Source organism: Triplophysa dalaica, chromosome 23 (assembly GCF_015846415.1).
Source record: "Triplophysa dalaica isolate WHDGS20190420 chromosome 23, ASM1584641v1, whole genome shotgun sequence".
In the NCBI taxonomy this organism is placed as follows: Eukaryota; Metazoa; Chordata; class Actinopteri; order Cypriniformes; family Nemacheilidae; genus Triplophysa; species Triplophysa dalaica.
Window position 1 is genome coordinate 16693076 of NC_079564.1, and position 14171 is coordinate 16707246.

General features: G+C 41.2%; 1 protein-coding gene across 2 annotated transcripts in view; it reads right to left on the reverse strand.

Moving 5' to 3' along the window:
* The window catches only part of tmx3b (thioredoxin related transmembrane protein 3b), a 107153-nt gene that overhangs the window by 57900 nt on the left and 35082 nt on the right, over positions 1-14171 (reverse strand). Inside the window, exon 6 of one of the 2 annotated variants that reach the window (XM_056737747.1) lies at positions 12418-12498. The exons of the other annotated variant lie outside the window; for it this stretch is intronic. Coding sequence (XP_056593725.1) covers positions 12418-12498 — 81 coding nt within the window. The remainder of the gene's footprint in view (positions 1-12417; positions 12499-14171) is intronic. 2 annotated transcript variants of the gene reach the window in all.

Here is a 14171-nt window from a genome sequence, read left to right on the forward strand (position 1 = left end):
TGGTGGGTTCTTATCAGAACTAGTACTGGCCGCAGATAGAGTCCTTGTCGTCGGTGACTTTAATATCCATGTAGACAATGATACAGATGCCTTGGGACTGGCTTTCAAAGACACTCTTAACTCCATGGGCGTTAGTCAACATGTGTCAGGACCCACTCACCTTCGTAATCATACTTTAGATTTAATACTTTCTTATGGTATTAATGTGGACGATGTTAAAATCGTTCAGCAGAGTGAAGATATTTCGGATCATTATCTGATATTATGTTTGCTTCAATGGCCTACGGCTGCAAATCAAACTCCTTGTTACAAATATGGTAGAACGATTACTTCAACTACCAAAGATGCGTTTCTCGATAATCTGCCTGAATTGTCTAAAATATCTAGCATGAGTAATAACGTTGACGATTTTGACACTACTATTGAAAATTTTAACTCTACTTTCTCGGAAATATTAGACACAGTTGCTCCTCTGCGTTTAAAGAAAATTAAAAATAGCAGCCCAACACCGTGGTATAATGAACACACTCAGACTCTAAAAAAAGCATCCCGTAAAATGGAGCGCAACTTTAAGAAAACGAATTTAGAGGTATTTCGTATAGCATGGAAGGATAGTAATCGAAAGTACAGGAATGCCATAAAAACGTCTAGATCCGCCTACTTTTCAACACTAATAGAGGAAAACCATCACAACCCTAGGTTCTTATTTAACACCGTGGCTAAATTAACAAAAAATAAGTTGTCATCGACGTCAGATTCTGATTATCAGCATAACAGTGATGAATTTATGAACTACTTCACGAGTAAAATCCAAGATATAAGAGAAAAAATTATAACAATGCAACTGTAACAAATCTCAATAAAATAGAAGGAAGGAGGCGGGAACCGGCAAACATTTAAACATTTAATAAAGTAATATAACAGCCGGCGGCCCCTCACGGACGACCGCCGGCGAACAAAACATAATATAAATACAAACATAACATAAGTTCGGGCCCAGTCCTCTCTCTTCGACGGTCCGGTCGCTCGTTCCTTTTATGCTCCCATCTCCTACGTGATTCGAGCCCGGTGTGCGCACAGCTGGCGCTAATTCACAATTACTCACCGGACTCGAACCACGGTCTCGCCCCGCCTACTCTACTACAGCAACCTGTAGTGAAATCCACTGAACAAACTAACTACAGCACCCCTAAGGAGAAATTGCAATTATTTTCTACAGTAGATCACGATGAACTGTCTAAAATCATTAGATCATCTAAATCAACAACATGCATGCTAGACCCTATACCTACAAAACTACTGAAAGAAATGCTCCCAACAATTATAGATCCTCTTCTTAGTATTATTAACTCATCTCTGACATTAGGACATGTGCCTAAAGCATTTAAGGTGGCTGTTATAAGGCCTCTTTTAAAAAAACCCAAACTCGACCCTAAAGAACTAGGGAATTACAGGCCTATATCGAATTTACCTTTTATATCTAAAGTTCTGGAAAAAGTAGTTTCAACTCAATTATGCTCCTTCCTCCAAAGGAATGACATTAATGATGAATTCCAGTCTGGATTTCGAGCATGTCACAGTACAGAGACTGCTTTGATAAGAGTTACAAATGATCTGCTTTTAGCGTCTGACCGTGGCTGTATTTCATTATTGGTGCTGCTAGACCTCAGTGCTGCATTTGACACCATTGACCACAGCATACTTCTACATAGACTCGAAAATTACGTCGGCATTAACGGAATAGCATTGAAATGGTTTAAGTCTTATTTATCCGACCGTTTTCAATTTGTAGCAATAAACAATGAGGTGTCCCGCAAATCACAAGCCCAGTACGGTGTACCACAGGGCTCAGTCTTGGGACCCCTGCTCTTCGCATTATACATGCTACCTCTAGGAGATATAATAAAGCGACACGGAATTAGCTTTCACTGTTATGCTGATGATACTCAACTTTATATTTCCTCGATGCCTCATGAAACCCAGCAGTTTCATCGAATAAAGGATTGCATAGTTGACTTAAAAATGTGGATGAGTAACAATTTTTTACTACTAAACTCGGACAAAACAGAAGTGTTACTTACTGGACCGAAAACTGCTATGCGTATCAACCAAGAATACTGCTTAACGATTGACGGATGCTCCATAAAATCCTCGTCATCAGCTAAGAATCTTGGCGTTGTATTCGACAGTACTCAGTCATTTGAAAGCCATGTCGCCAACACCTGTAAAATTGCATTTTTCCATTTTAAGAATATATCTAAATTACGTCATATGCTGTCACTGTCAGATGCAGAGAAATTAAGAATTAATTAATTCTTAATTTGCTTTAGAATGCTTTAGAATTCATACTTGTATTAAATGTGTCTCATGTACAGCTGCTTTGTAACAATGAAAATTGTAAAAAGCGCTATATAAATAAAGTTGAGTTGAGAGTTGAGTTGAATATTCGAAATTCGTGACTCATCCCTAGTAAAGATGTCCCACACCATATCAGCAAGCTTCTTGGGCTGTTGTGATTGGTCGGTCCCCCTCTCAGTGCACGTGTATTTATAAACTTTGGCTTTTAGCAGAAACAGTAACAATGGCAACAACTGCACTTCATCAGTTAAACAAATCCGGTTCAATTGAAGTGTTACGGAGGTCTGCTAGTGCATGTGCAAACGTCAATCTTTGTTAGAGATCATAATTTTCCCTACTATGGCGAGGGAAATGACACCGGACCGAATGGTGTCGGACCAGTTATTTTAATTAACAATATCAGAAGCATTTTTATATTGGACCTGAATTGGATAAAACAAGCAGACTGACCAGGAGAGATTTGAAAGAAGGACTTCAAAGGACGTTTCATAGAATCTTTTGGAGGTATACACACGCACAAAATATTAGTGTATTACACGGAACAGCTTTCACAGCCGATGTTAAAGTCATGGAAGCTGTTATTTGACCGTTGGTTTTCTTAGAATGTGTGTAGCTGAATTCTTATTACCAGGTGTGGGACTGTGATGAAAGTGAACGTAGTTTAGGGAATAGCTCAGTCAAATGTTTACAATCTCTGATAACCAAACACTACTCCAGCGGCTCTTCCTCTTCTATAAGGAAGGCCTCGCCCCTTTTTTGGTGTTTTCCTTAGGGTGGAGGTTATTAAAAGCACTCGGAATAGTGACATCATGTACCTGGGAAATAGAGGGCTGTAGTCCGATTCAAGCCATTCTCTGTAAGCCTTTTTTTGCCATTTGGCAGACGCTTTTATCCAAAGCGACTTACATTGCTTTAACCTATACATTTTACATAGGTATTTGCAATCCCCTGGGATCGAACCCACAACCTTGTGTTGTTAACACAATGCTCTTCCCACTGAGAATTCTGTTAAAGACAATATCTCGCTTGGCACTGAACATTGAGCTTTATCATTTTGCAGGCTGTGTTCTTTGCTCTAGCACCGACATTACTCTAAAGGTTGAAAAATGCGATCTTGGGGAAATTGGATCTTTAAAAATCTCCGCCTTTAAAAGAGGGGGTGCAAAGAGGAGGCACAAACATCCACGGTATCTTGAAAATACAGCGTTTTTGAACCTTAAATCGTGTGTACACATTGCATTACATCTTAAACAAACAATAATATTTGTTTTCATATCATCCCTTTAAATATGGCTACTTTCAATGTGGACAGGTTTGGCAAGTGAGAGGTGCACCTGCAGCTGTTTGAAATGCATTGAAGTTAACTTGATAAATAAATGAAATTAAATAAACAGTTACTGTGTAAAGTATTTTTGGTATAATTTTCTGTGTAATAATATTGGAACAGCATGCATGACTGAATATTAAGCATTTAAACAAATAACATTTAACAGACCAAAACTAACAACTGGGGATGATAAACTGGGTATTTTGTGATACCACAAAACCAAAAATAGAGCTACAAACATACAACTACATAAGGATGGTATATTTTGTCGGCATTAAGTTGGTATGTATGTGTAATGGAGGGAAACTTTGTTTTCACATACCCATGCTCAGTACCTTCAAAATAAAAGTCCTAGGTCACAGTCAGTCAAAGGGCTCAACACTAGGGATATTTTCTACTGGCCAGGGGTCTCATTTATACGAGACTAAATGTGGTTCACAAAATAAAAACTATGCTTAAATGTCTCTTCATTTTATTTGACCAATACGAGACGAGACAAATTCGTCTGATGCTTTAACCTAGATGTGGAGCAGAATCCTGTTATTTAAATGTGATCTGGCTGTTCTGCGTGTCTGAATGAATTATGTGCATAGTTTAACATACAAAACATGATGGTCGAGGATTTATCAGCGTCTGACCTGTATGAGGATAGGAGTTTATTTTAAGACCGTTTACTGTTTGAGTGAAGCTATCGGCTAACAGAAACACTCGAGCGTCTTCCCAAAGACCCGTCAAAATAAAAAACGTTAAATTGAACACTCAGACAAAAAAAACTTTAGTGAACTATAGTATTTGCAATTGAAAATTGTAGTGCCCTTGTTGTAAATTGATAAACACTGTGTATTAAGGTAAAGTTAGAAAACAGAATAGTATATAATAATTTTACTGCAATTTACTATAGTTACTGCAGTTTAATGATATGGCTCTAATTTATTCATCTGTATGTAACATGAATGTCTTTTGTCAGTTACCTGCCTTTTCATGAAAGCACTTGCACTTGCATTCTTTTTTTTAATGATGACAACGAACAATTTATACTTGTGCTCATACTGTTTGACCTGTGCTACCAAATTGTAAACCTCTCTAGCTCCAGTGCTATGTGCAAAAAAAGTCTGCATTAATTTACCGCATTCTGTATGCTACTACAGGGCACTGAGGGCAGTCACTGTTTTCCTGTTGGTTCTTTACAATGCTGGCAAATGTAACCTTCCAGTTGACTTGCGAAACCACTTTAATTGGTTTTATTAATAATGGATATTGGAAGTAAAATCGGTCTTGGGTTATAACAAATAGTTTATTTTAATAGTCACACAGCAAGAAAAAGTATTGTGTATGTAAAAGATGCATTGAGAATCTTTTTATCATCGCAACCCTCTGAATCGTAATCAAATCGCATCATGACGTGCCTAGAGATTCCCACCGATTGCCGTAAATTCAAATCAAAGCGTTTTCCATGTCTGGAATGTATGTATACGGAATCTATAAGGTAACAATAAAAATAACATTGTTTGAAATTGGCTTGGCTAAATTAAAATTTTGGTTTTGCCTATACTACTAGGTCCTCTATACTATACTGACTGGGTTAAATAGAATTGCATTACTAAAAAGAGACTAAAATACCATTTTCATTGAACTAGACTAAAATGTCATCAGTTTTCGTCGACTAAAACTAGACGAAATAAGTCATGGATAATTCTGACTAAGATAAAACTAAAATGCTCAGACATTTAGTCGACTGAAACTTGACTAATGAGTATGAACGACTAAAAATGACTAAAACTAATAAAAACTAAAATGATAGCTTGACACAAAGACTAGACTAAAACTAGAATTAAAACAGGCCGCCAAAATCAACACTAGTTCACATTGAAAATTCTTAACTTTCAGTACCTGGATGATGCACATGGTCAACCTAATATATGAAGTGTTGGACTGTGGACACGCACTTAACAGTCGTGGTTTAAAGAACTTAATTGGCGGGACTAACAGATGCTGCTTGGGCAAAACTGTCATGCAGAGTGACAACGCTTCAATCTGATGATTACTAAAGTAATACTGTGCAAAACAGATGAAAACTACATTAAAGTGAATGAAAAAAAGTGAAAGTGATGTGAGGCCAAGTATGATGTTCCATACTCGGATGGGTTAAATGCAGACCACAAATTCCAAGTCCACACACGGAAGTGAATAACACACACACTGTGAACACATAGCCAAAGCAGTGAGCAGCCGTTGCTAATATAAATCAGAATATAAAATAAATGGCCTAATAAAACAATAGATTGAAGGATTAAATATTATTTATTAAAAAAAGTCTTGTCCGGACCGCCACCGCAAAAGAAATATAGAGACTGCAGTAAATTTATGGGATTATCTCTAATAATAGCAAGGAAAGGCAAGTATAAATATGCTTAGTATTTCTATAAGCATTTATCCCCCAAACACAGAGGATGCCTACCCGACGAACTCAGTAAAACCTCAGACCTCCTTTCCTCTATTCATATTCTTGACTGCTGTCATGCATAAGGTGTGAGAAATGTCCTATTGGACAATTCAACTGTGCTGAAATACATTAATTACATTTAGTCATTTGGCAGACGCTTTTATCCAAAGCGACTTACAGTGCACTTATTACAGGGACAATCCCCCTGGAGCAACATGGAGTAAAGTGTCTTGCTCAAGGACACACTGGTGGTGGCTGCTGGGATCGAACCAGCAACCTTTGATTTATCAGTTCAGTGGTTTAACCCACTAGACCACCATCTCCACCATAAATAGTTGGATTATAATACCTAGTCCTATTAAGCGAATCTGAATATTTGGGTCTGACAATCACAATTTTAGTTTAACCACCATACAAAACTGTAGAGAATAATGGATTTGATGACAACATCAAAGATTTTGTGTCATAGTAGTGAAATTTGGGCTATACATCTTGGGATAAATGTCCAGGGTAAATTTTCAATCTTGAATTTTTTAAAAACATCCTAGGAATCCACAGAAATGCATCAAATCTGGGAGGTAGAGCAGAACTTGGAAGGTTCCCTCATTTGTCTGAAATCCAGAGGAGAGCATCTAAATTCTGGTTTCACTTATTTGATAGTTCACCAGATCATAACCATTTCATTATTTCATGTAAATTGAAATGCCATAATACTTTCAATTCATAAGAACATACATTTTTTAAACATCTTTAAATGATTTTGACATGGCTTACAATGATCCATCCATCCATCCATTTTCTACCGCTTATCCGGGGCCGGGTCGCGGGGGCAGCAGTCTAAGCAGGGATGCCCAGACTTCCCTCTCCCTAGCCACTTCCTCCAGCTCTTCCGGGGGGACACCGAGGCGTTCCCAGGCCAGCCGGGAGACATAGTCCCTCCAGCGTGTCCTAGGTCTTCCCCGGGGTCTTCTCCCGGTGGGACATGCCCGGAACACCTTACCGGGAAGGCGTCCAGGGGGCATCCGGAAAAGATGCCCGAGCCACCTCAGCTGGCCCCTCTCGATGTGGAGGAGTAGCGGATCTACTCTGAGCTCCTCCCGAGTGACCGAGCTTCTCACCCTATCTCTAAGGGATCGCCCGGCCACCCTGCGGAGAAAGCTCATTTCGGCCGCCTGTATCCGGGATCTTGTTCTTTCGGTCATGACCCACAGCTCATGACCATAGGTGAGAGTAGGAACGTAGATTGACCGGTAAATCGAGAGCTTCGCTTTGCGGCTCAGCTCCTTCTTCACCACGACAGACCGGTACAGCGACTGCATTACTGCAGAAGCTGCACCGATCCGTCTGTCAATCTCCCGCTCCATCCTTCCCTCACTCGTGAACAAGACCCCCAGATACTTGAACTCCTCCACTTGAGACAGGAACTCTCCACCTACCTGAAGTGAGCAAGCCACCCTTTTCCGGCTGAGAACCATGGCCTCAGATTTGGAGGTGCTGATTCTCATCCCCGCCGCTTCACACTCGGCTGCAAACCGTCCCAGTGCATGCTGAAGGTCCTGGTCTGATGGGGCCAGCACGATGACATCATCCGCAAAGAGCAGAGATGTGATCGTGTGGTCACCAAACCCGACGCCCTCCGGCCCCTGGCTGCGCCTAGAAATTCTGTCCATAAAAATTATGAACAGAACCGGCGACAAAGGGCAGCCCTGCCGGAGTCCAACATGCACCGGAAACAAGTCTGACTTACTGCCGGCAATGCGAACCAAGCTCCTGCTCCGGTCGTAGAGGGACTGGATGGCCCTTAGCAAAGGGTCCCGAATCCCATACTCCCGGAGCACCCTCCACAAGATGCTGCGCGGGACACAGTCGAATGCCTTCTCCAGATCCACAAAACACATGTGGATTGGTTGGGCAAACTCCCATGAACCCTCCAGCACCCTGAAGAGGGTATAGAGCTGGTCCAGTGTTCCACGACCGGGACGGAAACCACACTGTTCCTCCTGAATCCGAGGTTCTACTATCGGCCGGATTCTCCTCTCCAGTACCCTGGCATAGACTTTCCCGGGGAGGCTGAGAAGTGTGATCCCCCGGTAGTTGGAGCACACCCTCCGGTCCCCCTTCTTAAAAAGAGGGACCACCACCCCGGTCTGCCAGTCCAAGGGCACTGTCCCCGACCGCCACGCGATGCTGCAGAGGCGTGTCAGCCAAGACAGCCCCACAACATCCAGAGACTTGAGGTACTCAGGACGGATCTCATCCACCCCCGGTGCCCTGCCACCGAGGAGTTTCTTGACTACCTCGGTGACTTCATCCCGGGTGATGGGCGAGTCCGCCTCTGAGCCCTCGGCCTCTACTTCCTCAATGGAAGACGTGACGGCGGGATTGAGGAGATCCTCGAAGTATTCCTTCCACCGCCCGATGATATCCCCGGTCGAGGTCAACAGCTGCCCCCCTCCACTGTAAACAGCGTTGGTGGGGCATTGCTTCCCCCTCCTGAGGCGTCGGACGGTTTGCCAGAATCTCTTCGAGGCCGACCGATAGTCCTTCTCCATGGCCTCGCCGAACTCCTCCCAGGCCCGAGTTTTTGCCTCCCCAACCACCCGGGCTGCAGTCCGCTTGGCCTGTCGGTACCCGTCAGCTGCCTCGGGAGTCCCACAAGCCAGCCAGGCCCGATAGGACTCCTTCTTCAGCTTGACGGCATCCCTTACTTCCGGTGTCCACCACCGGGTTCGGGGATTGCCGCCTCGACAGGCACCGGAGACCTTACGGCCACAGCTCCGAGTGGCTGCGTTGACAATGGAGGTGGAGAACATGGTCCACTCGGACTCAATATCTCCAGACTCCCTCGGGATCTGGTCGAAGCTCTGCCGGAGGTGGAAGTTGAAGATCTCTCTGACAGGCGATTCGGCCAAACGTTCCCAACAGACCCTCACAGTACGTTTGGGTCTGCCGAGTCTGTCCAGCTTCCTCCCCCGCCATCGGATCCAACTCACCACCAGGTGGTGATCGGTTGACAGCTCCGCCCCTCTCTTCACCCGAGTGTCCAAGACATACGGCCGTAGGTCAGATGAAACAACAACAAAGTCGATCATTGACCTCCGGCCAAGGGTGTCCTGGTGCCATGTGCACTGATGGACACCCTTATGCTTGAACATGGTGTTCGTTATGGCCAAACTGTTACTAGCACAGAAGTCCAATAACAGAACACCACTCGGGTTCAGATCAGGGGGGCCGTTCCTCCCAATCACGCCCCTCCAGGTGTCACTGTCGCTGCCCACGTGGGCGTTGAAGTCACCCAGCAGAACGACGGAGTCCCCAGTCGGGGCGCTTTCCAGCACCCCTCCCAGAGACTCCAAGAAGGCCGGGTACTCTACACTGCCATTTGGCCCATAGGCGCAAACGACAGTGAGAGACCTATCCCCGACCCGGAGGCGCAGGGACGCGACCCTCTCGTTCACCGGGGTAAACTCCAACACATGGCGGCTGAGCTGGGGGGCTATAAGCAAACCCACACCAGCCCGCCGCCTCTCACCCTTGGCAACTCCAGAGTGGTAAAGAGTCCATCCTCTCTCGAGGAGTGTGGTTCCAGAGCCCAAGCTGTGCGTAGAGGTGATCCCGACTATCTCTAGTCGGAATCTCTGAACCTCACGCACAAGCTCCGGCTCCTTCCCCGTCAGAGAGGTGACGTTCCATGTCCCTAGAGCTAGATTCCGCGTCCAGGGATCGGGTTGTCGAGGCATGTCATGATGATTAGAAATGTAATTTATAAATTATTAAGAAACAGATCAGAAGTTAATATTAACATATGTGATTAAACTTTCAATTCATATGATCATGCACTTTAAAAAATCTACAAAATATTTAACAGAAGTCATTATTAATGTATGTTTAACATCATTATTAATGATTACAAGTGTATTTTATTTACTTTATATGTTCTGAAAAACTTTTACAACTATTCACTCAAAGTATTACAGTCCGTAAAGGTCATATATTTGTTTTTTGTTTGTTGTTTAGACTTGTTTAGCAAATCATTTAGTAAGTATTTGCTTATGTTGTTGCAGTACTCAGTCTAAAGAGGAAACTATTAATCAATCGTAAATTTTTATAAACCCAAATGACCTGAATTTACCCTATTTAAACATCTTTAAAAATATTTTTTTATAATTTGTTCAAGTTTTTGCAGTCCGCAATCCGACGTTGACTATTCTTAATTTTTGTAAATGTTCATAAATGTTTACTAATCATTTAGGACTTTCACAACATGTGTGTAATGGGTGGTTAGTTACATTTAATACTTGCTAAAGGCATAATTTGTGTGCAAGCAAGGCATGTTTTGCCACAACATTTACATTAGCACACAATTGTTTACAATTAAATAGAATATTCCTTGAATCATACAGCAACCAGAGAAAATGAATCAACATTTAAAGAGAACAGTAGAAAACAGTAATCAACAGATATCAAATCTCAAAATTCACCCCTTTACACTGTTGCCCTCTTAACTAACCCTTTAACCTACACATACCTCTAAACCTGTCCCTAACCATAGCCATATCATAGTTATCACAGCAAAAGTGTTGTAAAATAACAAAAGCTTTCAATCATTGTATAACATCTGTTCAAATGTTTAGGGTCTTCAAGATATGTATTATCATATGAATTAAAAGTTTTATGACATTTGTAAGCATTTTAACTAGTGGTGGGCCGTTAACGGCGTTAACGCCGTTAACGCAGTGAGACTTTTATCGCGCGATAAAAAAAATGTCGCCGTTAATCTATTCTCAAAGTTGGGTTGGGAGCTGGGTCTATACTACGCAAGCTATGATGACTTTCACCTTGATATTTTAGCGCGGATGTATACCAGCTTAACTGCACTGTACGGGGCGAGAACGAGATTTTTCAACTCGCGTGATTCGCGTCATTCGCGGAAGCAGAAGCTGCCTCATCATCTCATAAGCAGGGCTTCATTCGCGCGATTTGCGCAGCAAGTAGGTCTATCGGCTCTTTGCATTAACACATAAATCACTCGCGCTTGACACGCCATTCGCGTTTGGTATTATCACAACATAACGTTACTGAGAAATTTCTGCATCAAACGTGACGTGCTAACATGGATGCAGCTTTGAAGCCGCCGGGTTTGCTTCAGGGAATATTAATTTTTAAGAAGCTTCCCAATGGAAACATCGACAAGACTAAGGTTGTTTGCACCTTGTGCAATGCGGAATTGGTTTAAAAAAAACACTTTCTATCAACAGGTACTGGTCTAGCTTTAGTTGAAACCAGTAACTTTGTATTGAGATCTAATGTATTATGGCACCTGTATGACACATCTCTTGTTGCTCCCTAACTCTTTGTAAGTCGCTTTGGATAGAAGCGTCTGCTAAATGACTAAATGTAAATGTACTGTAGGAGCTCTTCCAGTCTCAAGTACCACCTAAACGCAAATCATCCCTTAGCTAATGCGGAAGTAAACACAAGTTCATCTTATTGAACATAATTTAATTTTCATCACCAATTATCATAGTAGAACAGCTTTCTCAAGCAGTGTGAGATGCATTTTGGAAACAGGAGATGAGCCCCTGGTCTAATGCACCACCTGGCTTGAGAAACCCGTTCTCAAAGACTTACTTTTAGTCATTATTTGGGTAGCACACATATTCTGAATGCCTTCGGCAGAATTCAAACGAGCCATTTTAATCTAGATTAATCTAGATTAATTCCAAAATTAATCTAGATTAATCTAGATTAAAAAAATTAATCTATGCCCACCACTAATTTTAATTTACAATAAATAATGATCTATTAATCGTTAGGTAATGTTAGATAAGTTTATTAGTAAATATTAACCAAAAAATAATCTTACGTTTCTATCGATTTGAATATATATTAACTAATAATATGTTTATAATATGCATTATATAATGTTTCTTAATGGTTTATTAATAAAAGTCATCATAATGTGTTACCCAGTTTTGAATAAGTAGGAAATAAAAGACGTTGCTATGAAACATACTATTGAGAATAATAGAATATACAAAAACAGCCGTAATACTTAAAATTTAGCTAGCATTTCTGTCACCGTTTAAAATAAATAACTGTTTATCTGTTTCCTTTATTTTTAACCAGAGTTGCCAGTATTCTTTGCAAAAACTATGGATTTTTTGCCACGTACATGGCAATTTAGATGGTTGCAATAACATGCAATTTGTATAACTCCGTAACAATAAAACACAAAATTACATTTACTTTATGTTTGACCAGAAAACTGCTATATTAAAAGCCTTACCCTGCTACCCGGTTTGCAAACTCGATTATGTCATCTTTGGTTCTTGGGCCCTTGTAATTATAGGCAAGCTCCCCCTTCAGCCTGAGAAAAAGAAACAAAAAAATACTATAAACTGAGAAAAAGAGAGAAGATGATAAACAAACTGATCATACTGTTAAAGCATGCATTTTCACTTTTGGTTTTCTGTGGTCATCAATTCGGCACATTAACGTTCTTCTAGAAACATTTAGCATGAGATTTTTTACTTTATCCGGTTAAAGGTTGAGTAGGCAATCCTGTCCAGAAATGCTTTTTGTCATGCTGGTTGGAAGTCTCTTAACTTTTAATGGCTCACAGTACATTTTCAGTAAAGAATATATGGACAAACAGTATGTCAAATGAAAAAACAGAGTCTCAGCTTTTAAACAAAACAAACCATATCCACAACCACTATCTTCATTTGTTTGTTTTTATTACTGAAAAATGCATCACTTTGATTAAACCGCTGAGATAACTAACGTTTTTTGTCAAAGATTCTGCCCAGATTACACTCTGAACAATCATTAACGTTCTAGGTTCTGTGATTCTGTACTTTTTCCCAAAGGTGTGTGGCACCACCTGCAGTAAAACAGTACAAACACTGATTTCGGTAATAACTCGTCTTTGGCGGGGAACCGTTTTTTTTTTTAAATGACGAGATAACTCGTCAATGGCGGTGAAAGAGTTAACATCCTGATAGCAATCAATAAGTAATACATTGGTATTTTTATAATTATATATTGTCTGTGAAAGGTGTCAGACCAAAAAACTTTGCTCAATCATTGTCGTCAGTGCCGGGCAATGATATGTCATGTGTCCATTATCAGTCAACAAATTTTGCATCCAACTGCGCACCCTGTTCCTCTATTCGTTATCAGCGCGTCATAAGTGGGTTCACAATACCCAGTGCAGACACAGTGGAAGGATGGGAGGTTAACATCTGGAACCTAACTTTCCCCCTTGTTAAATGTGTCAAGTTTACAAGTGACACTTGCGAAAGACTAACAGAAATAAAGGCCATCTTAAAAATGCCACTGCTAAAAACGTCTAATCGAGGTGAAAGCAGAATTCCATTTGTGAATGCATTCTGGTTCCTGGCGGTCGGTTCGCAGGGTTTTCCCATTCAGTCGGTTCCTGATTTTGTTCCTGGAGGTTTCTGCAGATGGGTGTGAAAAATGGGAAAATTCTGTTTCGACGGGTTTGATTGTAATCAGTGTTGTTTTTCCATGCTGGGAGCACCTACGGGAGTCAAGGGTTTCAAAGATGATGCCATGGTAACTTCTGGACAGATAAGTACATTTTATGATTCGATTTTGAAGGGTTTTGATTATGGTGATTATGTAGTTTGTGGTCCCTTATGTATTACATTGTTACCCAGCGTCTATTGGCAACTATGCATCTAATCCCGTTTTAAACCTGTTGTTTATGATAGCGGTTGTAGTGACAATATTTACTTTGTACGGTAACATGTTCTCACTGGTGAATGAGACATGATTAAATTGGAATTGAAGGGTGGGATCATGATTTCAGTGCTAGCAAGCTAAAGTTAGCATCTTACCAAATCTATTCCGCCTGTAATAAGGGATTGTTCATTTAACAGCAGCTAGTGTTTATTACAAATACGATTTGACAGAAAGTTGGGCTTCCCTGGTCGTTGATAGGGTACATTTAACCACCATAAAGCCGTTTCGAAATTGAATATTAAAAATTGAGTAGGCAATCCTGTCCAGAAATGT